We start from the raw sequence: 27,902 nt of genomic DNA, 5'->3' as shown, positions 1-27,902 counted from the left end.
ACGTAGCATGAGGAGGGCTGGTTGTATTAGGCCATGTGTCCTGTGTGGGAACATCTGCATTCATTTAGCGATCTGAGATGAAGTCTGACATGCATGGATATTTCTTTCAGATGGGGTGGGGGTGGGGCAGTAGTTCTCACAGTTTGGGGCTGAGAATGGAGAAGGAATGACTTCTGCAATGAAGTCTAGTTCTGACTGCTAGCAGAAGTGGCTCAAAGTGATTACGACATTTAAGATTGTATATTCGAGCTTGCCTAACAACATCAAGGCTAGACATTCAGGATCTTCTGCTTCAACTCTCAAGAAGAAACAAGCCAGTTAGCACTGTGCAGGCAGCTGCCAAAATATATTGCCACTGTCATCACAAGAGAAGCATCAAAACTATATGTGGTGACAAGAAAACTGACCCTGGATACTGGATTAAAGATATTCTTAACAATGAAGGTTTTTTGGGACTTGTGTCAGAGTTTAAGATAATAGGACGGACCGTAAATGAGTAAAAGCAGAAGAGTAATTTATGGCCCATACATTCAATATAGCAGCTAAATACAGTCACTTGTATAAATGGTCCATGTCTTTAGACCCTTTACCTACTAATAAGGTGGTAACTGTTGGGCTTTCTCTCTCAAGTTGGTTGCATGAAATCACAAAGGAGTTAGCTTTGCACTGTTTCTTCACATTGCCATCAATTTCCAGACAAGGGTGAAAGCAATGGTTTGCTTACTTAAACACAGAAAGGACTGAAACATTTTGCAAAATTTTCAAGTTTTTTTTTTCAGTAAGAAATACATAATGTCATTTTGTGTTACAGCCCAGTTAGTTCCCCTCCCCAACACTTCAAAAAATATATATATCCTGCTGTCTCTCATTCTTCAGTGGCATCAATTTCACTAGGAGATGGAGAAACACCATCTCTCCCTGGACAGGAAGAACCACCTGTTAATTTGGACACTGCCAAACCTCACCACTCCCACAAAAATATACAGACAAATTAACCATAAACAAGGACTGATGATCAGAAGTGGAGCTACAGGGCATCGCCCCAAATTTGTTTAGATTGTCATATATTATATCTGTAGCAGAATTGTAATATACATTAAGAATTTCATGCAGAATCAGTATATAACAAGTCGATACATGAATATATGAATGATTAAAAAATAAGTGATAAAATACACAGCAGGCTACAGGCCACACAAAATTACAAAACAAACTCTGATATACAACTGTGGGAAAAAAAACATTTCCAAGATTATGTGCACAACTGTTACATACATCTCTGCAGCTACACTTGTGTAAATTCAGGGTCAGGAAATTTAACAGGTAAGAGCTGTATTGACTAACGGCTTTGTGGATAAGTAGGCTGAGTGCTAAAATATCATTGGGGCTATATCACCTCCATATAAACACATGGTCTTGACCACCTATCCATTAATTCCAATACAGCGAACAGCTGTTTATTAATTGTTCACATCAGCAAACATTTTTCCAAGGGCAAAGGGTTAGCTGTCCAATACCTGAAAATTGCTCTTTTCCCTGCTGCAGTGCGATTTTGGAGTTGGTATATTAAAGTAGGGGGTGTGGGGGGCATTTGGACAGCTAACTCTTTGTCCTGGGAAAGGTTTCACTGATGTGTAGGTTCGATGAAAGGTCCATTAGCTGTAATGGGGCTGATGGCTAGGTGTTCAAGTACCTGTGTTTTTATGGAAGTGATACAGACAAGATATCATCATAGCTATGAAGTAAAGGCTCAGGTGATGCCTGGGAATCAGCTACAGGAACGGTTTACATGAAAGTAGTCTTAAGAGCTTTTGTGAAAGAAATTGTACCTGCCAGGTACCTCAAAGAGAGTAAAAGTTTATTACAATGACTGGGAGCACAGCAAATGTTAACTCCCTGAGAATATATTTTGCAATAAAGGAATGCACTGCACCACTTGGTGAAGAGAAAGGAACATGATGGTCTATACCACTGTAGCATTCATGCAGCTGCAATTCCAAACCCATTGCCTGAATTAGACCTACTGGTGTTGTTGTCAGGTTGTCACAAATAACACGTACACATAATAACATCAACTTCCTGTATTGAGCAAGCCTGTGACTGTAGTGCAAAGATGTTTACTACAGATGACTATTCAAAAACACCTTCTATCTGGGTGGCTAGAGTGTTCTGAGGCAAAGAGAAAGTGAATAATGCCATTTTTGGATGTGGATAGTGCTGACTGTGTGATGTATGTTACTAACTATTCCATCTCACACTTTCATTTTATTATTTTTATGTTTGACTCAGTTTCCCAACTATTGTTTTCTTTTTACTTATAGAACAGGGAAGTAAATCACTAAAAATAAGTTTTCATCCAGTTTTTACCACAAAACTATATTAAAGCATAAACACTGCCTCGCACTCTGTCTGATAGCATTTTAAATATCAAAATGTCAGAAACACAATTCCAAGATGGCCGCACACTGAAACGCAAGTTGTTTAGAGCTCTCCCACTGTGCAAAAGACAACAATGTAAAAAGCCAGTAAAAGCTAACAATTTGGGTAAATTTCAGTTACCAGCTAATCACTACACTGCCTGCATGTTAGCAAAGAATAAATCCAGAGAACGTAAGAGAAAATCAACTAGAAATGGAGAACAAAATAATTCTGATGAAAAGTCTTGCATCTCTTCAGCAAAAACAATTCATGTTTCAGCTTTAGTACAAGAGACATCATCCACTAATTTAAAGAAAAATAAATCAACTGCATTAAAAGGTGTTTAAAACAGTGAGATACTGGGGGAAAATACAAAGTCAAATGTCAAAAGAAAGAAAAAATATAGAAGACGCTTTAGATTCATAGGTTAGTACTAGGCTAACTGCCTTTATGGGTAATTTTAAGCCTAGCCAATTATCCCATGTCAGAATCAAACCACGGGCCTTGTGTTTCTAAGGTAAGCACCTTAACCATTACGCCAACCTGCCACCCCAGTGTTGGCCTGAATATGAAAGTTCTAAAGAAGAACTGTTTCTAAAAGTAGCAGAGTTAGAAGACATGCAGAGAAAACCCAGAGATGTTTCTGGTATACTAACGAAATTGGAAGGAAAAGATTGCTAATTGTATAAAAGTACAAATAAAAAAACTGGACTGGTATTCAACAGCAGGATTTGTTAACTGCATGTTGCAAATTTGGCCAAAAAAAAGTCAACTTACATTAGTAAAGATGCAGTTATACCAAAAAAAAAAAAAAAAACAAAAAACAGTTGCTCCTGACAAAACTGTGAGAAAAGAGAAAAATATTAAACACTGGATGATTACTCACTGTACACCAGGCAGAAAAGAAGTGACCTTATCACTGCAATAAGGGGATGTCTAGAAGCAGGTGTGCAATTCATGTTGCTATATCCATTCATCTTTAGAATATTTTCCCTACGGGATAAAATACATTTTTGGATGCACAATATGCTAATGAAATAAAACATTTACACAGCAAAGAGTGAACCACAAACTGAAGGGGACTTTGCTTCTCATTCTTCTGATATTACAAAGTATATAGAGAAAACTTGCCAGCGAAACCTTTTTCTGTTGTTCCAGAGGGAAATGAGTGAGTGACAAAAAAAGCCCAAGAGCTGATTAGAAAAGTCAGGAGTACCTTGCACTTGAAGTTGAGATCTGTGTGGGGTGGTCAAGATAACAGAATGGAAGGGGCTTCCAAGATGGCTACATATTGAGTAACAGCTTGATTTCAGCTCTCCCAGTGTGAAAACAGAAACTCAGAAGACAAAGCCAGTAAACTAATTTTTAGGTAAATTTCAGTAACTGGCTAGTAAGTCACTGCCTGGATGCAAGCAAAAAAGAAATTCAGAGAACCTGGAAGAAAATAAATCATGAAAGGTGAGGAAAAAAACACTGACTGGGAAGAATTCTGCAGTTCAGCAAAAAGCAGTGCAATCTCCAGCTTTAGAACAAGACATGACTTCCAGTAACTGGAGGAAAACATAAGTCAAATGTTTTCAGAGCTGATAAAAATAAATGAAACACTGAATGAGTGTATCAACTCAAATAACAAAAGGCTAGAAAAAAGGAGGAAGCTTTACAAAGATATTCAGATGAAGTGATAAAACTGCAAAAATCTGAGGTTGAAATAAAGAAAGGGCTGGCTGAATATGAGAACAAGAAGAAGAGCAATTGCAGACTGCCAAACAGAAAATAAAGGATTACCTTAATAATATGCATGAGTTTAGAAAGATTGTTTTAAGCAACTTTTTTTGATAATAACTCCAGAGCACAAAAACTTTAACACAACTGGCAACAGAGAGTAGAAAGAGATGTCTCCAAGCTTAGGGAGCCTTTAACAAGGAAGATAACAACAGATCCTGTAGAGGTATTAGAAATATTTTGGAAATTTTATGAAAGTCTGTATAAAGCAGAGAAATATGGAAATCAAGATAAGTTATAAATGGAAATGTTTATGGAAGAATTTAAATATGTCAAGGTTAGAGGTAGATGAGGCTCAATTACTAGCAGTTAGGATAGGAGGAGATGAGAAAAAATTGTGATGTATAACCAATCCACATGAAAGTTCCCAGGATGGTATTCTTGTGGAAGTTTGTAAGCTAGGAGGGAAGGTTTTGTTTAACGGTATTTTAAGAGGAGGAATCCTGGAAAAATATGGTGGTTGCTGTAATACTTAAAGAGAGTAAAGGCCCATCAGATCCAGCATCATACACACCTATTTAGATCTTAAACTATGATTATAAAGTGTTTAAGTATATAATGGCTAAAAGAATGGCAAAGGTGATGCCAAATTTGATAGATTGCATTAATGTGGTTTGTGGAGAGGAGGCAAACATTTGGCAACATTAACAGAACACTGATGATTCAGAGGGAAGTAAAATATAAGAAAATACCATTGCTGTTGGTAGCTCCTGATGGTGTTAAAGCATTTGACAGAGTAAGCTGGGAGTTTATGAGCAGGGTAATGAAAGCATTTGCATTCCCTGATAAAATTATAAGGCTGATTAGGAGATTAGGAAGTTATATTAGGGACTGGAGGTGAAAATTAAAGTGGGTTGGTTCCTCTCTGAAAATTTCTGTTTGAGCAGAGGAACCAGGCAGGGGTGTCCTCTTTCCTCTTTGTTATTTGCATTACATTTAGAACCATTGATAAAATAAGGGACTTAGAAATTCAAGGATATAATTGGTATGGTAGTCAACAAAAGTTGGCTCTATTTGCAGATTATGTTATTTTATACCTGATAAAACCAGAAACATTTCAGAGTTGTGGAACATTTTGAAACAGTTTCAAATCTTTTTGGGATACAAAATGAATGAAGCTAAAACAAATGCAATAGCTGTAAATTATGTACCAACACACAAATTGGCTCAGAAATATCCATAATTAAAGGGATATGATAAAATGAAGTACTTAGGAGTATGGACTTAAAAGGATTCTGGTGTGGCAGTTAAGGATATGTGGGAAGAGACTAAACAAGATAATACAAAAAAATGAGAAACTGGAAGCACTGTTTTATGGATATGAATAGCAGAACAGAAGCAGTTAAAATGTTTTTAGTCGCTTTAGTTTTATACACAGGTCATGCACATTTTTGTCAACCAGAGGAGAAGTTGTGGATAGCAATTAATAAAGAGCTGAAGGATTTTATCTGGGAGGGGGAAGAAGGTAAGAGTGAAGTAGGATAAGATGATTCTTCCAATAGAACAAGGCGGTCTGGGATTACTCAATTTGAAGGGGTATTTCAGTGCTGTACAATTAAGATTCCTATACATAGCACAAGCAGAAACCTTTAATTCAAAGATGAAAGGGATGATGAAACAGAGGGAAGCTCAAGAAACAAGGTGAGACTGTGATTTTGGATGCAGATCGTTAAGTAGAATAACAATAACTATACAGATTATTACATTCATAAAATAGAAGAAAATATTCTAAGAACTAAGCCAACATGGGATTGGAGAAAGGAGATTCTGCCGATAGGGATGACTGCAATTAGGGGATACAGAAAATAGGCAAGAAGGGGCTGGAATGTATTGGAGAAAACTGGCAGAAGAACCAAGGTACTGGGAGGAAATAATTAGAGAGGGAAAAGTAATAGAATGGGAAGAGGCAAATAATTTATTTGGATAATAAAATGAAAAATATCGCCGAGCAAAACAAAACAATGAGGATATCAAAAATGCAGCAGAATAGATCCAATCTGAGTCCAAACAAAAAAAACGATCCAAAAATGTGCAAGCAAAACTTAAAAAAAAACAGGTTTAAAAATAAAAGACAGTGCCAGCAATAGCAGACCTTAACACTTAACACGTGTTTCGTTTATCCTTGTTATCATGTTTTGCTCAGCCTAGTTTTATTTTCATTTTTTTATTTTTGCTTGGCTTGGTTTCATTTGAGCATTAACTGTTTTGTTATAAATAATTTATTTGGACTGCAGGTTAGAGATTGCCTTTCTTATCAAGGACTGATATCAGAGTAATGAAATTGTCTTTGCTATCAAGGACTGAAATCAGAGTATTGGCAAAGAGAAAAAAATAGGGGATCCTAAGTGGAAGACCAGCACTGATAGAGTTTTTAGTAGAATCTAGAGCAGAATCTGCTGTTAAACAAGGAATACTTAGTACAGCATATAAAATATTGCATGACAACTATAAGAATCAGTCAGAGGTGTTTAGAAAGGATTAGAAAGCGAGAATGGATAAGCAATTCACAAAGAAATAATGGGGAATAATATGTATGTCTCCCAAATATGCAACAAAGTCTAGAAGATTTAGCAGTGAGTGTTTATATAGGTGTTTTTATACCCCAAGTAGACTTTCCTCAGGTAGATAGGAAATGTTGGAGGTGTGATGGGAAGAAAGAGGTAATTGGGAACATATTTTTGGGAGTGTAATGGGTTGGCAGATTACTCTATCAGAAATACTGGGTGAGCAGATTGGTATGACTAAGAAAATGATTTTTTTGAGCTATGATACAGAATTGGAATTGCCTAAACATAGTTAGGCCTTGTTGAGTTTAATTATGGTGACTGCCAAAAAAGCAGTTACTAGGAAATGGAAATCAAGGTCTAAACCAACTGTACTAGAAGTAGTGAATATAGTAACAGAGGTGAAACAGCTTGAAATGGGATCTTTAGAAAAGGGTAGGAGCAAATTACATAGAAAAAATGGAAATTGTGGGAACAATACATGCAGATGAGGAATTAGGTTTAAAAGAAGGAAGGATTTGAATGAGCTTTGCAATATTTCACTGACAGTGACTAGATAGACTATAAATGATGCATAATGTTTGCAACTAAAACTGCGTCAATGTTGTTGTTGTTGTTGTTGTTTGTCTTTCGGCTTTTCCCGGTTACGGGTCACCACAGCAGAACTCCAGTCCGCTAATGATTGGTAGTAGATTCTTACGGTGCCGAGTTGCCAGCTCAACACCCAACCTTCAACGAAGGCACGCCCATTCACGCATGCCTTTCGGAATGCCACTCGACCGCAGGGAGGACATGCAGACTCCACACAGAAGGCACTCCCCGCACTCCAGCCGAGAATCGAACAGGAGAACCTCTTGCTGTGAGGCAACAACGTTTGTTTTCACTTATACAAATGTATGATGACCTATATCATAACTGATAATTTAATAAAGATGTTTCTTGTTTAAAAAGATAATAAGGAAGGAAGAAGACCAGCAATTATGTGAATTTAAGAAATAAATGGAAAAACTGTCATTTTCATAACATGCAGTTCTGACAAGAGAACTGTGTTTCTGCAAGAATAAGTGTCAACAAAAGAATGGAAACTTGTTGACAGTGTTAAATTAGTGGGAGGACTTTACAGCATTATTCCCACTCTGTCATTAATATTTAGAAGGACAATGAATGGATTGAAGATGTAACTGTGAGTAAAAAAAAGTTTTATTTTCTTAGTAATAAGTGACTGATAAATTTCTTGAAATAAAACGTATGCCATATTGTAAAGTTCTACTGTACAGTATGCAGAAGTATTTAAAATGTGAAATGGGGACTCTTACTAATGACTGCTGTTTATGCTTGTGATGTTAAAGTAAGAACATGTTTCGTGATTGTAATATGCCTGGGTTTAATACTGTAACATTTTAAGAAGTATACCACTGTGATCTTAGGTTGCTATGGGGATGTAAAGTGTATTGATTATATTATATGTATATTAAATTATGATAATTTCCTAGTATTTCTACTGCAAACAGACTAGAAAATGGAAAGCATGAAAAATGGTAGCTTTCCAACATTTGAGAAGAGCTATTTCAAGCATCTGTAATGTTATTATCTATTTATATTTTATATTTTAGCAATTGCTTCTGGAAGGAGACTATCCGTCTACAGGTATATATACTTAGTCAGGAAATAATGAATCATGAATTCTGAGGCATTTCAATAAGAAATGCTATAATTACTACTTAAAGGGGAATGGAATTAGAAAGTAGTTGAATGAAAATAAATGAAGTTTGACACATGGAAGGGAATATTGTATTTATGTATTTGTTTATTGATATTTGATTACCAGGAAAATCCGACTGGTGTAGAAGCCCATTTTTAGTAGAGGCCCAGGGAGAAAAGCTCCAAATTATTACAAAATATTTTAAGAACAATAACTTTACAGTCTTCAGTAATAAAACAAAAACATCTGCAGTTTAAATAATTATAACAAATTAGACATAACATTGAGGTAAAGAACTGACGCAAGTTATATGACAATCATTTAATATTTCGAGGTACGTTAGTTTAATACAAACAAGAACTGCAAATATAAAGTGATGGAAAACAGGCATATGGTATATTCAGAGAAAGTCAGGGAAGAGAATTTGATTGAAGTAAGGAAGTAAGTGAAGAAGGGAGAGTATGGAGGTATAAGGAATGAAAGTGCACTTGTTCACATGAATAGAGCCAGATTTTAGCTAGGAAATCTTTCAGAGTGGTTATGAAAGATGGGACAGAGGGTGTTGATCTGATGGATACAGGTAAGGAGTTGCAGACATTAGCAACCTTGTGCAAGTACAGACAATGCCTAGCAGATTTGATAGGTTTGTAAACAGTTTTTGGTCACTGAATCACAATGACTGACTGGGAACACAGTTGTGTAGAATAGTTTTTAGTGTTGGTCAGGCAGGTGGCAGTTAGACAATTTTGTTTTGGGATAATTTTATAGACGGTAAGAAGCTGGGTATATGGTAGTTGATGAGGCAGTTCTAACAAACTTAGGCCCACAGTAGTGGGTTCTAAAAGTGGTGTTTGCTGCAAATTTAGCAACTTTGTTATAGTACTGTTTAAGTTTTAATTGTTGTGAAGCCTGGAGGTTAGTAACGATGGCAGTGCCATAAACCAGTGTGGGTAGGAGATGTGGTAAGTGTAGTTATGTCTCCCTAGTTTTTGATGAGTTTTTCTTATGCAATTTTGTATATGCAGGTCAAATGTAAGATTATCATCCACTACCACCCTTAATAATTTGAAATGAGAAATGGCTTCAATGGTTGTATTATCAAGAGAGAGGAATTTCAGTTTTGTTTTTTCATGAGAAAGGGCCGCGGTGGTGCAGCGGTTAGTGTTGCCACCTCACAGCAAGAGGTCCTCCGGTTCGATCCTCGGCTGGGGTGCCTTCTGTGCGGAGTCTGCATGTCCTCCCTGTGGTCACGTGGGTTTCCTCCAGGTGCTCCAGTTTCCTCCCACATCCCAAAGACATGCTGTAGGTGGATTGGATACTCCAAATTGGCCCTAGGCGTGAGTGCGTGCGTGTGTGTACCTTCCGTGGAAGGTTGGGCGTCAGGATGGCAACTTGATACCATAAAACTCCACTGCCAATTATGAGTGGACAGGTGATCTACTGTGGTGACCCCTAACTGGGAGAAAGCCAGAAGAAGACAAAGATGGAGAGGGATTTGGAGGAAAAAAGTAGTAGTGTGGTCCTACTTTTGCAAGTAAATGCACCCCAAGCACTCTTTAGCAGTCTTTAGCAAGGTAATATAAAATATAACAGTGCACAATTTAGTTTGCTTATTTAGGGATAGCCAGTGCATATTTTCTTGAATCTAAATATCAGTTAACTGAGAATGTATAAGCTGTTTTTCATATCTGGAAGAGAAACAGAAACAGGACAAGAATAAAAAGTGTCAGGGCAAGAGGAAACACAGGCTGTAGCATGTGCTTCAAGCATGATTAAACAGTAAAGGCTGTGGGATATAAGCAAGGGCAGGGTATCTAGATCTAGAGAGGTCATCATACCACTATACTCGGCCCTCATCAGATCCATTATAGAGTATAATGCCCCCTTCGGTATGTACCCGATCGGATACATACAGAAACTGGAACGTCCACAAAGGTTCCTTACAAAAGGAATACAGGGAGTAAACACAATGTCCTACACTGATCACCTCAAAGCCCTGTCTCTTACTTTATAGCACACAGACTTCTGAGAAGTGATCTTTGGCTGGCATACCGGGCATCCCTGAAGCCAGTTTTGATGAATATTTTGCATATCCGCAAAACAAACAGTATCAGAACTACTAAATTAAAAGACCTAAATTTTGCTTGTAACACAAATAGGACATATTGTAGAGACAGATATGTTAATCAGAGAATTCACATTCTCTGGAACAGGCTCCCCAGCCATGTGAAACAGAGTTCCAGCCTATCTCTTTTTAAGTGCAACTTGGACCAATGGATGGGTAATTGGAAATTTGCCCCTGGTCTGTCTCTTATATCTCTGATGGACAAAGGCAGTCAGTAAATCACCACCTATATAAATCAAATTTGTAGGTCACACTTGGGTTGTATGTTTAGGCTTATAAGGGCTCTAGTGGTCGATAACCTAGCATACACTTTTAAACGTACAAACCACAGCATACAACACATTAACTAGATTCTGCACTATCACCTACTGATATAATACTAGTTGCACTGTTTTTCGAATCTGTAATAACAAAAGAGGTTAGTCTAGAACTAAGGAAAATTAATCTGCTGTACTGCAGTACACCACAGAAAATAATAAATGGTGTAAAATGTTATTGCTTTGCCTCTGCACACCATCAATAGCCCTGCATTTCAATAAATATCTATTTTGCTGACTGTCCCCTTTCATTGTCAGGTTAAGTTGCAACTCTATCAATAGCTTAACATGGTTTATTAGCTTAGTTTTTGATAGTCTACACTTAAGACCTTTCCCCCTAAATTAATTCTTTTGTCAAACAGTCTGAATTATTTTCATTTACTTACTTGTAATGATTTAACCAGGTACAAGGAATGGATTATAAGGTCAATTTTACCGAAGCGAACTCGGATGCAAATTTATATCTAGACATTGTCAATAATCAGTCAACAGTAAGCTTCTTCAAACAACTGTTATGTTATATATCACATAATTTGTCAACCAAAATTAGTAAATTGTCCTGTTAACTACAAACTGAGACACTTGATCTAGAGAAAAACACCATGTGTACAGTTAAAGCCCAGTCCACTGCAGAATCAAGTGCTGCGGTAAGCATATTGAAAGTATTTACAAACTGGCAACTCTTCTGAGAGACCCAAAAAAGATACTTTATAAACAGCCCATTCAGACTTCAAAATAAAGAAAAAATAAAGGAAGGTACAAAGGAGAGAAGAAAAGGAGGAAGAGCAAGAGAGAAACAAATACCAGTATCCACCAGTGGTCACACATGATATACTTATATAACAAAAAATAACGCACACATTAGACACTTTCTCCCTGGGGTCAGTATACAAGCTCAATAACTCCAAGGTACTTTAAGACAAAGAAAACTGCATAATGATAAGATCCAAAACACAGATATGCTAACTCTCTAATACTCTGAGGATACTTTTACCAGCTACTTTTGCAATATAATGTACTTTGGAAATGTGGTTTACCCAAGAACAAACAGTTTATTCCTGAAAAGTCAAGTTTCTGGCCTAGCCCCATGCCACTGCAGCAACACAAATGTCTATGTTACCAATTTTTCCTGATTCCCCTTAATCATAAACTGCTTTACAGCCTTCATGCAACTATTGTGCACTAACCACATCACTGTTCATAACAAGCAAGTGCAGCTAAATTTATGAATGCTATCCAGTAGGAAGGTTATGCAATCAAACTTTATTTAGAGGGAATTTGCAGGTTTAGAAGATGAATACATATCTCCACAAATATTTGCTTTATTCAGATGGAATTTTGATGTAAGACAACATAAGTCAAATTCAGCAACAATGCATTTTAACACTGTGCACTGTAATGAAATAAGTTGATATACATCTTTTGATATGTTTTTATTGCCTGTCATACAATCATACTGATTTTCTGCTTTCAAAATAGAAATTCTACTTGCAAATTAAGCAGCAAACAAAGTTGCCTAGATTAATTATGTTGTGCCAGAGTTTCACATCAAACTCTTTAGAACACTGCAAAACTTTAAAAACTATGTTATGGAATTATTCACGCAGGATAGCTTTTGAAGAGCTGGTTTCAGCTTCAGTGGTTACCATTACAAAATACCACAATTAACTAAATATTCTGTTTTTGTAGACGTTTTCTTTTCTGCATTTCTGATTATGGGAAATGTCTTCCTGTTTTTTTCTTTAAAATTTCTTATGTATTTGTTAAATTTAACAGTTTTTTGCAGAAAAACAAAGGAACAATGACAAATTATCCATCTTTGCAATCTGTCACAGAGGATTTTTTTCTACAGACTATGGAAAATAAAAGTAAGAAAGAACACATTTCCTTATTTAATTAAATCACAACTATCTCCTTAACGTCTATACAACAAGCAGAGTATTAAGGCTTGTGTCATTTCTTAATCAGGAAACAACATGCTAATTTCTTCCCCTCATTCCTTTGATCAAATGGGAATGGTCTTCCAGACACATGCAGGTTATCTACTAACTGTAGAGGCAGGAGTTTCCAAAGCTGGTCCACTGCAACGGCATAGACTGCCACTTTACCTATAGAGCATTCAGGTGTACAGCAACTTTAAAGCCTCCTTCAAAAAATGCTGCATAAAATTTACAATGTACGCATTAGCTTAAGTGACATCATTAGTTCTGTGTCCATTTTACTTACCATATATTGTTTACAGTAAGCTTTCACTTAAGTAGTAACTTGAGTTGATCAGAGTACACATTCTGGGTCCTTATACATGTTTACATAAGTTTGTGCCCTTGTTCTACTTAACACTTACTGTATACTGATGTGTTTGTCTTATTCTTCTGCCAGCTTGAACATAGTAACTTATTTCACATCTTATGGTCTGCTCTATACCTCAGCTTCCCCATTTATATTTATGGGATACTCATAAATAATCACCCCCAATGGATTTACAGTGTCTGCCACTGTACTCACAACTCATACCCTTGTTCACTTGTTATGTGTTAATTTTGCATCTGCCAGTGTATTGCACTTTGCCTTCTTAGCTTCTCTAGACAGAAACTAATTGCAGTACAATTCTACAGGCCTCTTACCTAACTCTGCACTGGTAAAATTAAACACTTTGACATTGTACAGTTACATCTTTAACAGTAGAAAACGTTGTTTAATTATTTTTGAATCAATACATGACTCTAACACAGATCTCACTGTCCCAATGACCTACTCATTCCCTTGTCCCAGCCGGTTCCAGCTATTATTGGTGGAAGTGAGAGATGAGTGCTGCTTTGTCATCATTCAGGACAGCTTGGCTTTTTGCTGTAGTCTTCTTTGCTATATCTTCACTTTTTGCAAAGAAGTGTGCAAAAAGTCTGCAATAGAGCCATGTGTTACCTATGCATGAATACTTCCTCCCACAAAGCCCTGACAAGATGTCCTTCCTTATTAGTCTTTCAGTATTCTTTACTCTTGGGATAGCCTGCCAATCTGGCCAGCATACCAAATCCTGTTCTAGGCATCATATGTGGCATATATGAGCACCTAATCATCAGAACTTCTTTGCCACCAGTCCAAATGCAACCTTTGATTTGGGTCTGTAAGCCATTCACCAAGTTGGTTCAACTACTGAGCCTTCTAAAGATAAGTGCCCTGTTAGGGTCTCTACTTTCCTTTCTTTTCCCTTCTTTTTTACTTTAATTTACATGTCACCCAGGAAGGGAAAATATAAGTGTAGGAGGCAGATTCCACATAAAGACAGATGCACAAAGTGCCTCTTTTTTTAGGAGCTACACACTACCATATGCATTGTGGGATTTGACAGGCATGTGTCCATAAGACACCCTGCAGTTGACTGTCATCACTTTTTATTTACTTGGAAAAACAGTGGTTGCAGCTTTTGGCTCGGGGTACCATGGCTGAATCTACCTGCGCCGATGTTGAGCTGCTCCTTAAGAAGAAAGCCAAAAAGGGGAGTACTGATCTTGCTGCTGTACAGCCTCCTCCAGACCTCTCTGTTGGGTTGGATGAAGAACCCAGCACCGACCAGTGCCAATGCAGATCGCTCTGCCACAATGCAGTTGGAGGCCAAAACGGAGCTGTCTACCTGCACGTCCACTGAGGCTATGCTTATGTAGGGTGCAGATGTGTTGGGGAACCATGGCTGATTATTTCAAGATGGGTGTAGGGGGATTCCCCCAAGTAATTATTAGGAAGGAGGTGCCTGGTACTGTCATTAAATCTAGGCATGGATCTTAATCTCCTACATTTGTTAAAGTTGATATTGCTTTGAAAAAGACACAGAAGACTAAACAGTTAGCCTCTGTGGCTAAGGATATCTGCAAAGAATGGCAGGATTTTACTCAGGGACTTTTCAATGCTCTTATGGCTCTTAAGCCCCCCCCCCCCCTTAAGGATTATCTGTTCCTGCTTCTGTTCCCTGGTCTTCCAATCCTTCCAAATGTCCTGGGGATTCTGATTCATCTGGTGAAGAGTTAGACTCTGGTGAGGAGTTAATGGCTTACTCCTTTCAGATCCACTCTCTTCTTGCCTTGGGGTCTGAGGAAGAAGATTCACTTTTTCTTGACTCCTCAGTGGAAGAGTTGTTCTCTTCTTATGATGGAAACTAAGTTGGAGTGTTCCTAGGTTTCTGATGTTCAACAAAGGTGCTATGAACTCTTTCAAACAGATTCTTCGCAGCCCTCTGCAGTCCTCCAGTGCTGGATGTCCTTTTGGATACTTTCACTGCAGCTTTTCAGGCCCTTGATTCTCAGCCTTCTGCCCCAAGACACTAGACAGGTTCTTCAAAAGTTCCTGAAGCTAAAAAGTTTTTGTATAAAAGCCCTTTTCTAATTCTGCTCCTATTTCTGTAGCCAGTGATAACCCTTCCAAGTTGCTTTCCTCTTCTAAGTCTTTACTTTCAGATAAAGACTGCTGTGCCATGGACAGGTATGGTAAAAAAAGTATGCACCTCTGCTACCATAGCTTTCAGGGCTATTAATTACCAGACCCATATGACTAAATATGTCCTGGTTCTTCTCTCTTAACCTGTGGGCATTATGGCTAATATGCATGATTCAGAGGGTATGACTTCTGCCATATCTCTTTTGAGCTTCTCAGGTGGTTCATCATTCTTTTAAAAGCACATATGGTGCTGCTGATGCCTCCTCTAGGCCAGTTGCATCTGGATCTTTAATGAGGAGGTACTCTTGGTTGCACCTCTAAGCTCTGACTGAAAACATCAATGCCAAATTATTAGACTCCCTCTTTGATAACCAGGATCTCTCTGACACTTCTATTGCTGAATTGTGTAAGACCCTTCATAATAAGGATAAAGTTATGTGGGATTTGAAACAAATCCTTGTCTATCCTGTTCCTAATTTCAGAGAAATTATCCCCCCTAAGCTTTCCTTTGTTTCATAGGTAGCATAATCCACCTTTTAGGAGCAAGAGGGCTTACAGGAGTGTTTTTCCAGACATGTCTTCTTAGGATTCTAAGTGTCGGATGCCTTGTTTACCTGACAAATGTGTTCTCTTTGACATTCCGCCACTCCTACACCTCGCCCAGATTCCTCTGTTCACCCAGGTTGACTCTTTCTTTTCCTATTTGGCAACAGATAGCCATGGATTTTTAGGTGTTTCTATTATCTAAAATGGATATTTTATGGTCTGGAAGCCCCTTCTTCCATTCCTAGGCCTTCCTCAGCCTCTTCCATGTCAGCTTCCACATTTTACTTTAGTTCTTTAGGATCTGGTGATACATGGAACCATTGTTCCCTTGTTTCAGTAGGTAACAGCTTTTTTATTCCAGGATGTTTCTGGTTCTTATGAAGGACAGGCCAGGGAGGCCCATTTTAGATGAGTTCTTTCTCAACACCTTTCTTAAGGTTCCCTCTTTCAGGATGTTGGCTCTTCAGACACTTTTCAATGTGTTACTTCCTCAAGCTTTTCTGGTATCCCTGGATTTGAAGGATGCTAACCTACACATTCCTATTCACCCTCTCTTCAGAAAGGTTTTATATTTTTCTGTTTCTTCTTATTATTATCATTCATTGCTTTACCGTTTAATCTATATACAGCTCCAAGGATCTTTACAAAAGCCCTGCAGACTCCACAGAATTCAGATAGTCCCTTGTTTGCACAACCTTTTGATTCAAGTCCTCTCTTAGCAGATCCTGCTTCAGGATCTGCACTTCACTATCTTCCATGCAGTATGGGGTTCACCCTCAATCTCAAAAATTTTCTGTTGACTACCTCTCAAGAGCAAGTGTTTCTGGGTTTCAGAATTCAGACCATTCCAATGTCGGCTTGCCTCCACACCTCCCAAGGTCCTCTCTTTGACTGCTTATTTGCAGCCCCTTTAACCTCTTCCAGTCCTTCCTGTAAGGGAATTTCTTTGAGCTCTGGCATCTGCCATTCCCAAAGCTCCCTTTGTCAAACTCCACATGAGGAAGTTTCAATGGTATGTCAGGACTGTTTGGCTCCAGCACTACCATCCTCTGGAGTATCTGGTTTCTCTCTTGCCTTGTCTGGTGGATTCTCCAGACTTTCCTGAATCCAGGTCTGCTTTTAACAGGTTCCACTCCCTACTCAGGAGCTGTACTAGGATGCTTCCAATCAAGGTTGGGGAGCCTCCTCCAACAATCCACAAATCCAGTGTCTTTGGTCCTATGCACAACTAGCAGACCATGCCAACATCGAGGAGATAAGGACTCTACTTCTACCTCTTTGGGCTTTTCACTCCTTTTGGGTTCCAAGTCCTTTAAAGGGTTTTACAGACAATACCACAGCCTTGTAGTATATCAACAAACAAGGGGGCACAAAATCTTACCTTCTTTGCAGGCTGGCTCTACAGGCTTGGGATTTTGCAGTCTGCCATCACTTGGTTCTTCAGGCGGTTTACATTCCCTCAGAGAACAAACTTGTGGCAGACACTTTGAGCATGTCCAGGACAAATCCTCACAAAAGAAAGCTTCATATGGATGTGTTTCTGGACATTGTATATCAGTGGGCTACTCCTCAAGTAGATCTTTTTGCCTCTCGTCCTAAAAGACAACTTCCCTGTTCAAGAGTGACACATCCTCTGGCTTGTAAAGTGGATGCCATGTGCTTTTTTTTTGGAAGGAAATGTTTCCATATGCCTATCTTCCTCTTCCTCTATTACCAAAAAGCCTGCACAAGATCATGCGGGAAAGGCCCCAAATCTTGCTGGTGACTTCCTTTATTCCCAGACAGCACTGGTTCCCTCTTCTATTTCATCTGGCCAAGGGCTATCATCATAACTTAACACACAGGATGTATATACACAAGACAAGGGATCTCTCACTCACCCTCACTTACCCACCCTTCACTTGACACTTTCAGTGATACCTTTTGATAACTTTTAGATACCAGTTTTCTGAGGACATGCTTAGGCTTTTTCAGGAGGCTAGAAAACCCACTACTAGAAAATCTCATATGACTAAATGGAAGAGATGTTCTATTTGGTGTCTCAAGCATGACCTGGACCTTTTTTTTCTGTGGGTATTACTGTGGTTCTTTCTTGTTTGTGTGAGTTTTTCTTGTCTGGTTTGGCATATTCGTCTGTTAAAGTTCATTTGTCAGCCATTTCCACTTGTCCGTCGCTGAATCCACTTATGACTTCTAGTTTTGAAGTCAAACAATTTCTGAAAGACGTCCTTCACATTTGGCTTCCAAAGTCAATTCCTCCTTCTTGGAACCTTAATTTTGTTCTTGAGAAATTGACTCAGTCCCCTTTTGAACCTCCAGTTTTCTCTTCTCTACAACACTATACTAGACTGTATCTTCAATAGCTCTTACTTCTGCTAAGAGGGTCTCTGAACTTCAAGCACTCATGGCAGTTTCACCTTGTTTTTGTTTTTTCACAAGGTTATGGTGTTTTTTCATACAAATCCTTCTTTTATACCCAATGTGTTTAATAATTTGTCCTTGAATCAGTCCATTCATTTTCCTTCTTTTTTCCCTTTTCCAAAAATCCTAGTGAGAGGGTTCTTCACACCTTCTGTTTACAAAGACAGCTCAGATATTACCTAGACATGATAAAACATATCAGGAAATATGAGCAGTTGTTTGTTTCCTTTCATGTCAGGAGATTGGATTTGGTACTATCTAAGCAAACTATCTCCTCCTGGATTTCTAAGGCCATTTCCTTTTGCTATTCTTTTCATAGCAAGCAGCTTTCCTCTTCTGTTTGCACTCATTCTACCAGGGCAGTGGGCTCTTCTGGTTCTTTTTTCAATCGTATGGATAGGAGAGCCATCTCACAGCTGCTACTTGGTCTTTTGCTCACACTTTCACCAAACATTATAAGCTGGGTGTCATTTTTAAGATGAGGTTGATTGTTACCAGGGCCATCCTACATGGGTTTTTGGATGGCTCGTCTATGACTTCTTCCACCTATTAGCTTTTGTATTTCCCAAGAGTGAATAATACTACAACAGTAACCAAAAAGCAGGAACAACAACCAAATAACCACAAAGGTGTCCGGCACAATGAAGGTTATCCTAATTCCAGAAATGCAGGCAAATCACTCCGAAGTGTAATAAATCCTTTTATTACATAAAACAAAACACATCCCAAAACGAAATCGATTAAGCGCTTTCGTCTCCCCAGACAGAGACTTCATCAGAATAAATTGTTAACCATCAGCTTTCCTTTTATGTTCATCAATATTTCATTAATTGCAATCATTAAACAATACAATCATTAAGCAATGAAACCATTGCCCTATTAACATCTCTTCCATTTAAAGCCACATTCATACTTTAAAACATAATACAAATGTAGGCGCTTTTTCTTAATGCTTAGGATAATAATTCATCATGATACAAATAATAAATAAACCCTGTTAAAAACTTAATTTGTGCTTCAAAGATGAAAAATAATAAAGAATAAGAAATAAAAATAAAAATAAAAATAAAAACCATAATATTCTGCATGAAGGAAGCTTAAGTTATTTGTCAAATCTATATAATATATATAATATATAATTGTCAAATCTGTATATCGTGACCTGAACCCAGGGACCTATAATTCAAATAATGAAAATACACATGTTTGTAAGAAGTCTGAGTATCACACAGCATTGATGATGTATAAGTAGCTAAAACTACCTCCTTTGCATATACATTAATGTCATTTTTATACTAAACGTTGTCAATGTTCATATAAATACATAATTTGTAAAAATGTAATTTATAAAAACATAAGTTATAAAAAGATGTGAAGGAATTCATGTTTATGCAAGAGTGAGTATGTTTAGAAAATGTGTATGAAAAAAGTACATTAATAAATAAACCAATATATAAATAAATAAATGTACGTATATAAATATATAAAATATATAATATATAAATATATACATTTTAAAAAAATATATAATAATGTATAATACATAAAACCGCATATACTATTTTTAAAAAACCTTATTTTAATAAATATTAATATAAATATAGATATAGATTTATATACATACAAATATAAATACAGGTATAAGTGTAAATATAATTCATATTAAATAAGTGCTATATTAAATATTGGATGAAGACACTGGATCATATTATCAAGAAACTTCCCCACATTGCTTAATTTCATTGTGTTTGTGTTTATTTATGTTATTCTGTTACTTTGTAGTTTGTAATTTTGGGGTCCGTGGCTAATATTTTGAGTGCTGGAACAATAGAAATGTGGTCATTTAAACCTTTCTCACAACTTGCATCTAATTTTAACTGCCATATCATTTCCTTGTATTCCACTTTAGTCTCCCAGTCACCTCCTCGTTCTGGGTATCCCACCACTTCAAGTACCCAGAATTTAAAATCAGCCTTTGCACATTTCATGGCGTGCCTATATAGTGCATTATTCTCGTTATGTCTATTTATGTCTCTAATGTGCTCATAAATTCTGTTTTTTAACTGTCTTTCTGTTTTTCCAATATAATAACTTTCACATTCCCTACAGATCACTAAATAGACCACCCCTTTTGTGTAGCAACTGCTGTAGTTTTTAGCTGTTAATTTAAATGGAATACTGGGTATCCTAATCTCTTTATTCTCGTAAATGTATGGACATTGTGCACATCTGCCACATTTGTATGTTCCATGTTTCCTGCTAGTCCCTTCAACCTGAATTCCCTTTCTTTCTATAATATTCTTGACATTGGGATTCCTTCTAAAACTAAATCTCAATTGATTCTTAAAAACTTCAGTTCTGGTTGCAACACTTTTAAACATATCCCATATTTCATGTATGCCCTTCTTAAACCAACTTGTACCGTAAAAATATGTTGTAGTTAGATAAGGTGTAAAGTTTGTTTCCTTTCTCTTGTCAGTATCAATGTTATTATTATCAATATTATTTTCTTCAGGTTCAGTTACCTCTGATTCCTGATAACCATTATTTAAAAGTGGTATGTATTTTGTACCTCTCCCTGAAACAACATATTCTTTAACCGAGGTAATAAGTTCCATGGGGTACCCCCTTTCCTTAAATAAACCCTCTAGGAAGGTGATTTAATTCATAAACTCTACATCATCTGAAATCATCCTGGCCATCCTAATCATCTGGCCCTTAACTATATTTTTCTTAAGTTGGTTTGAATGATCACTATGATAGCGTAAGTAGGCATTCGAAAAGTGTTCCTTCCTATATATATTGGACTTGTAATATTTATTTACTCTATCTTTAGTAAGTTTTACATCCAGAAAGTGTGTGTCGTCAGTCTCAATCTGATGGGTAAATTTCAAAAAGGAAGTAGTATAATTAATATATCTTATAAATATTTCAATATCCTCCCTTGTTCCTTTCCATAGGATAAAATGTCATCCAAAAACCTGAAGTATTCAACTATATGTTGCTTATGTTCAGAATTAAAAAATTCCCTTTCCCAATATAACATAATGGTGTTCGCAAATATGGGGGCGCAGGCTGATCCCATAGCCACTCCTTCTTTCTGGTGGTAGTAATCACCCTCAAAGTATATAAAATTATATTATTTTAGTATATAATACTACAACAGTGCTAAACAAGGACATAGCATACTTGTGTAAGATCTTACCATAACAGTTGATGCCCTGCTAATCACTGTGGCACTCTTCTGTCCCTCCTATCTACCACCTGTTACTTTCTGTTGCTTCCTTCTGTCTGAGTGGTCTTTCTCACATCCTTTTTTCCTTCTTCCCTTCCTGGATGTACATGTTATTGCTTTTCTCTGGGGTTGCCCTGGTTCTTCTGGGACACTTCAGTTCTGAGGATTAGGTGCTTTTACATCACATATTACCACACACCTTGCACTTAGGACATATGTCTGACATAATGTGCCTGGATTGTGTAAAGGTTTTGCTAAGTTGGCTGGATGTTCAGATATCCTTGTCAGGATATCTCAAGATTGAAGAATACTTCCACAGTGAGAAGTAGGTCCTCTACTGTTATAGCAAGATCTTACACAATTGTACTTTTTCTTTCCATAATGTTCTGAAATCATGTCCCTTAGAAGCTGACTAAATTATAATCCCAAAGTGGGATCTCCCCAAATGCTTCTCCAAGGAAAATAAGAAGGTTTTGGCTGTTCAACCCACAATGCCTGGACAGCTCCTCTAACATCTATTACAGACTTAGATTTTATTGTTAACTAGAAAGAGACTTTGCTCTGCTTTTCTAAACCTTCTAACCAAACATATGACTTATGATAACACTTTAGAAAGTGATGCCTGTAGAAATGATGTTCGTATAGTACACAACTGTTACCAAACAGAGTTAAATCACTTCAAGAGGTGAGGAAGTGAACAGCAAATTCACAGTTACTACACACAGTGAAGCAGCAGGATCTCTAACAGTAAGGTGTTTCAGTTGGAGTCTAAGCTGGATAATAACTATGAAGTTAATTTATTTACTTGCAAAACGGAGAAGAGAACCAGTTCTTCTAAGATCATTTTCAGCAAAACCTAAACCACAAAGTCAACATAAATGCAAAAATATATGGACAGTTGCTGAAGCCAATCAAGTATTTTTGAAAGGTGGGAGAAAACCAGAATATCTAGACAAAAACCAATACATATGCAGTGAAAACATGCAAAGTGCACACAAGCTGGAGGTTAGGAGAGAGCACCAGAACCCACTGATGGGAGGCAGAAACATTCACTTTTGAAAAACCATTCTACCCAAGTGGGCACGCCCATGGAAAGGGCGCCTAGTATCTGTCAGCAAAAGACACAACCCAAACATATACTGAAGGTTTGTTAAACTGGAGGGGAAAACAATTCAGAATTTAATACTAGAGGATTATTGAGTTTGGGTAGATTCAATAAGCACTTAGAGTGTGACTTATCGTGATGTAATGCCAATTACACAGTACTTATACTTTGGAATAACTTACACTTTGAGTGTCTTCTGAATCCCAGTTTTTCACCACTGCAGTACAGAGATGTTTATGAGCCTTTATGATCAGGAACTGACTAAACATTGTATGATTATGTAAAATAAGAGAACACAGTGTAATATTTTCTCCTGACTCTCAACCATCTCCCTCAATTAACTATTGATACTCCCCCCACCCCCATAAACTAAATTAACCCATTTATTCTCTCAAGAACAGCAGTCATACTGTCCATTTGATCCTGTCAGTGTGAGAATCAAATGTACTAAAAAGATAACATAATCTGCAGGAGGAATGGGATTTTTGTACTTTATGGTCCTAAAGTGCCTTTATGCATATCCACAGATGCTCAAGGAAAGGTGAACATTGGTCTTTTGTTATGGGTGTTTCTCATTTCTGCAAGTGGCACAACCCTCAAAAACCCTGCCCTCTTTGTAGCAAGTGGCTCTCTCAGATTTACAGTCTCCAAAGGGGATTCTAGTTATGAAGTGTACATCCCAGGCATGTGCACACAATCTTCTCCCAAAGACAGGCATGCGACCATTGCCTTGTCACTCTTCTCCTTGCCAGCTTCTACAGCACCAGGACTGCTAACCAAATACAAGATGTGCAAGTCACAATCAGGGTTCTACCTACATGTGTGCATGCGCGCGTGCGCACACACACGCACACACACACACACACACACACACACGCACGCACGCACACACACACACTCCTATGCACAGGCAAACAGACAAACTCCTATGTACAGACAGACACCACACACACACACACACATACACACACACGCGTGCGCGCAAACACAAGCGCACACAGACACACATGCACACACGTGCTTTTGTGATTTGATAGTCATAGCCTATGTGTACTGGATAATATTTCATCTCTAATATTTTGTATGCTTTCATTAATTATTAATTGTACTTCTTTTAAACTTTGTGATGCGCTCAGAGCTAAAATAAAGTTGAAGCTGTGTGGATTAAGTAACTGGAAAACTGACATTAGAACTACAAAACAAGGATAGAAAATATTGTTTTATGCATGCAGAATGTCATTAATGAATCAATAACATGAAAAACCTATATCTGTCATCTAGTTGATCACAATAAGCTATTCAAGAGGCATATACTGCTTCCACCAACTGGAAACTCAAAGAGGCTGGTAAAAGATTAGCATCCAAGTTATTGTACAGATTTGTTGAAAATACTGTATTGTAAATCTTTGAAATGTTCTGAAATACAGTAATATGAAGTGGATATTAAATTAGTGAACTGCAAAATGCATGCCAAGATTCATTGTGCAAGACAAAAACATGCAGTATTATATAGAAGCACAGAATAAAATGTAGCACATTATATGGGAATTGTTTTAGCTAATGATTATTTAGTACCAGCTCTTCAATAAGAGGAAGCCATGCAGGGTACCTTTATATGTACCAGTATCCTCTTCATCTGAGGAAGTCTGCAGCCGGAGGTCTAACTGGAGTTCTCTTTCCCAGGTATAATATTCTCCCTCTGCAGCAGAAGGAGCCATATTCCATTTACACACAACATCACAATATCAATATGTACATGTGAATAAAAGTATGAAAAGCTCATACGCAAGAAGTACATATGAAACAACATGAGGAACAGCCAAAGAATATGTCACTCTTTTCAAGTCTGCTGGTATCAAAATACTTAGTGTTTACATTGCTAGGCAACTAATGTCAATGCATAAACACCTATTTATGACCACTTATTAAGATACAGAATGAAGAAACTTCTTTCCAAGATAATCTCACTGGTGCTGTACCGGTTTTACTATCATAGTTATGAGAAAGCATGAGATTCTTCAATGTTTACCTTCAATACTACATTTATATGAATTCAAGGGACACTGCCTCTCTCCAAATGCATGTCAAAAATGGTGCTGAGACAACAGCTCTTCAGGGGCAAAAAAGCATAAGCATACCAGCAAAAATCATAAAGCATAAAACATTTTGGCTACACTTTTGGTATTAGACTTTCCAGTCCCAATAACCAGTTGAGAGGGTGATAAAGTCAAAGCTTTGTAAGAGACTTTGACTAAATCTGGATAATCAATGAAATGCAAAGTATATTTTAATAAGTATCCTCAAATTGTTATCACTATTACAAATAATAAAAAAATATCTATAGAAACAAGTACAAGGAAAATTAGTTACTTGCATGCTAAAAAGTGAAAAAAATACAACTACTGTATGAGTATTTTGCAAGGAATCTGAGCATGTAAATCAAGCAGAACCTTCATCCTGCCTTGTAGTACCACTTCAGTTCTTCTGTTTTGGGTTGCCTGGTGTACTCTGATACCACAATCAGTGGTACATTCTTTGTGGCATCTCCCTTCTCAGTATTTTACCAATAAAATTTGACCAAGAATATAAAGAAAGCAAAAAGGGTTCACTCAGGAAAGTTTAAAGATTTTTAAAAATGAGACAATTTACTTTAGGAAAAGATGTTAGAGTTAACAAACAAGAAAGGATGGGTGGGTGGAGCATCCATGACCTCAATATGCTGTGAATTCACCTTTAATTTTGTGAAGTTTAGAAGGAAGTTCCCTTAACCTCTCACTCGGATTCATGTTCCAGCACTGATGATGATGCACTATAGAATGAGAGCCACTGTACCTCTGCTGTACAGTTTTTCATGTAAGATATCAAATCTCAGTCCACTCTGCTGGAGTGGATAGTGAATGTCAAACATCCCATTCTAGCTGCTAACAAAAAAGTAGGAGAATATTTTTGGACATAATATATCAAAACAGGATGTCATTAATTATTTCAGCAAGGCCAGACAGAAGTTTAATTTTTAAAACAAATATTACATTAAGAGATCACTGAAGTGAAACCATCAAAACAACAGTAGTATAGAAAACGAGGGAAAATATTAGCATAACAGCTTAATGAAATCATCAAGATTTCCCCAATACATAAAACAGTCATATTCCATCAGTTTACTGGAAAGTTACATCAACATCTACCTTCAAGTTAACATGACAGCATGATCTGCTAAGTGTAAGGCTTAAGTATCATAAAAGTATATCCTTTACATTTTGTGGCCTTCAGTGCCACCTTGCCATGTCGTGGGCAAATTCTTATGAAAAGAATACAGCATTTATGTGACAATATTAACTAAGAAAACTCTAGTGAGCCAGTAAATAAAGGCAAATTGTACATTATCACTGCCTTTTTCATACATATTTAAAAAACTAGCAATGAATAAATATATGTACTTTTGTTAAAACTTTGCTTCTGACAGGAGCATATGACAACTTTTTAACACTTTTACAATGTTTTAATACTTCAAATATTAAGCAGCAATAATTAAAAAAAAAAGCTGCCACCAAAATTCATTCACTTGCAAAGGAAGTCAAGCTTCATTCAACATATTTAAAACTCTTCTTTTGGCAAAGCTATGCTAAGGTCATTCATTCATTCAATCAGTCGGTCATTCTTGTATTACCCCTTTTATCCAATTCATGGTCATGAGGAAGGTGCAGTCTATCACATTCAGTGTTGCAACATGGCAAAAAAAAATTAGAAATAGGATGTCAGTTTGACGTATGATGTGCACTCCCACCACACACACACACACACACACACACACACACACACACACACACACACACACACACACACACACACACACACACACACAAACACACACACACACACATGTGTGTGTGTGTGCACATGTGCATGTGAAAATAATTTGTTTAAAAAGCACTTACCAGGAGTAAGGGGCTGTTGACGGCAGTGAGAATGGTGAGAAATGGACTCCACATTCTAGGCCAATAACTCAGTTCAAAATGTTTTAAAGAGTGGAGTCCTAGTCTGGGTATGGCTGTTTGAAGTCCACACCTACGGCACCACTACATATTCTGTGTGTACTCCTGAGGCTAGGTTGGATTGGTGAATTGGTCTCTAAATCAGATCTGTGTGCATCTTTTCTAATTTAGCTGGTGGGTGCCAGTCGTGTGACATGAAAGGCCATCTCTCTCATGGCCAACTGACCTATTTGTGGGAGTGCAGTGGATCCAAAGACCAAAGCCCTTGACACTCACATACCCCATGTGACATCTGGTTAGCAGGGGTGGGATGCAAATCCCATCAGTGCTAGACAGGGTCACCTCAAAAGGAACTATCACAAGGAAGTCCGAAGTCCAATGTGCAAAAGTCAAGCATATAATGTCTCTTCACACAAATGTGAATGGATGCAGGGAATGGATAATTTAGGTTTTGTAACATACCAATCAAACCATACTGTCACCAGAAAAGAACATTAAAGTCCATCTTGAGAAAAATATGAATTCTAAGGTGTTAATATAGCTTGTATGTTATAAATGGTTCAAAGTCAGTCAAAGCAAGTTAGTTCACTTTGTGAAGCTGAGGGATAAAGCCTTGATTGCACCCATGAAGACCCAAGTTTGAGTATCAGCTCAGATGCTGGAAAGGCAGGTAGGGGTTATAGGAAATGAATGCCTATGGCTTTCCCATAATGGTGGAGGGGAAGCCAGGTATTCTCTGCAACTCCAGTAAGCAAAAGGCCAGCAGTATGGAAAGCATGGTGATGCTTATTAAGGGATATGTGTGAAAGATACCCAAGTCAGAGAATCCTTTGTCCATGCATGTGAAGAAGCATGCCTCTACTGGGCAAAAGACCATAAAGAAGTCCCTGTGGAGATGTAAGTGTACAAGTCACCATAAGGGGAGGGGTTACAGCCTAAATAAATACACACCTTAGCCAGTGTCCCACAGAAGAAGGACTGTCAAAGATGGTCTGGAATTGTAGAATTTCTTAGTCCATGGACAATTAAAGTCCAATATGAAATATGGATGGTCCTAGTATAGGGGAGTGAAGCTAGACCCAAAGGGTGAAGGAAAGGGAGAACCACCTCCACATCAGTGAATAGAAATGGACATGGGGAGGGGCACAAGTACCCTTATAGCTGCCTTGATGATGCTCTCTTTTGGATGTCTCTCATCCCCATGGCTAAGGTGGATGATACTCCACATGGAGGAATGAAGGGGCTTCAGTTTAATAGGAATAGAAAGCCAGACAAAAACTTAAAAACAGTTTTGCTGGGTGAATTAAGGGAAACCTCCCATGCTCCC

The 27,902-nt window shown here is 37.6% G+C and overlaps 1 protein-coding gene across 1 annotated transcript in view; it reads right to left on the bottom strand.

Annotated features, from left to right (window-relative positions):
- The window catches only part of LOC122814986 (protein-methionine sulfoxide oxidase mical3a-like), a 663,428-nt gene that overhangs the window by 588,883 nt on the left and 46,643 nt on the right, over positions 1-27,902 (bottom strand). Inside the window, exon 5 of the mRNA XM_044087241.1 lies at positions 24,193-24,282. Within this exon, the coding sequence (XP_043943176.1) occupies positions 24,193-24,282 (90 nt within the window). The remainder of the gene's footprint in view (positions 1-24,192; positions 24,283-27,902) is intronic.

The sequence above is a fragment of the Protopterus annectens genome, chromosome 11.part0, assembly GCF_019279795.1.
Source record: "Protopterus annectens isolate FY-2018-M chromosome 11.part0, PAN1.0, whole genome shotgun sequence".
Lineage (NCBI taxonomy): Eukaryota > Metazoa > Chordata > Ceratodontiformes > Protopteridae > Protopterus > Protopterus annectens.
This window is presented reverse-complemented; position numbering and strand designations above follow the sequence as displayed.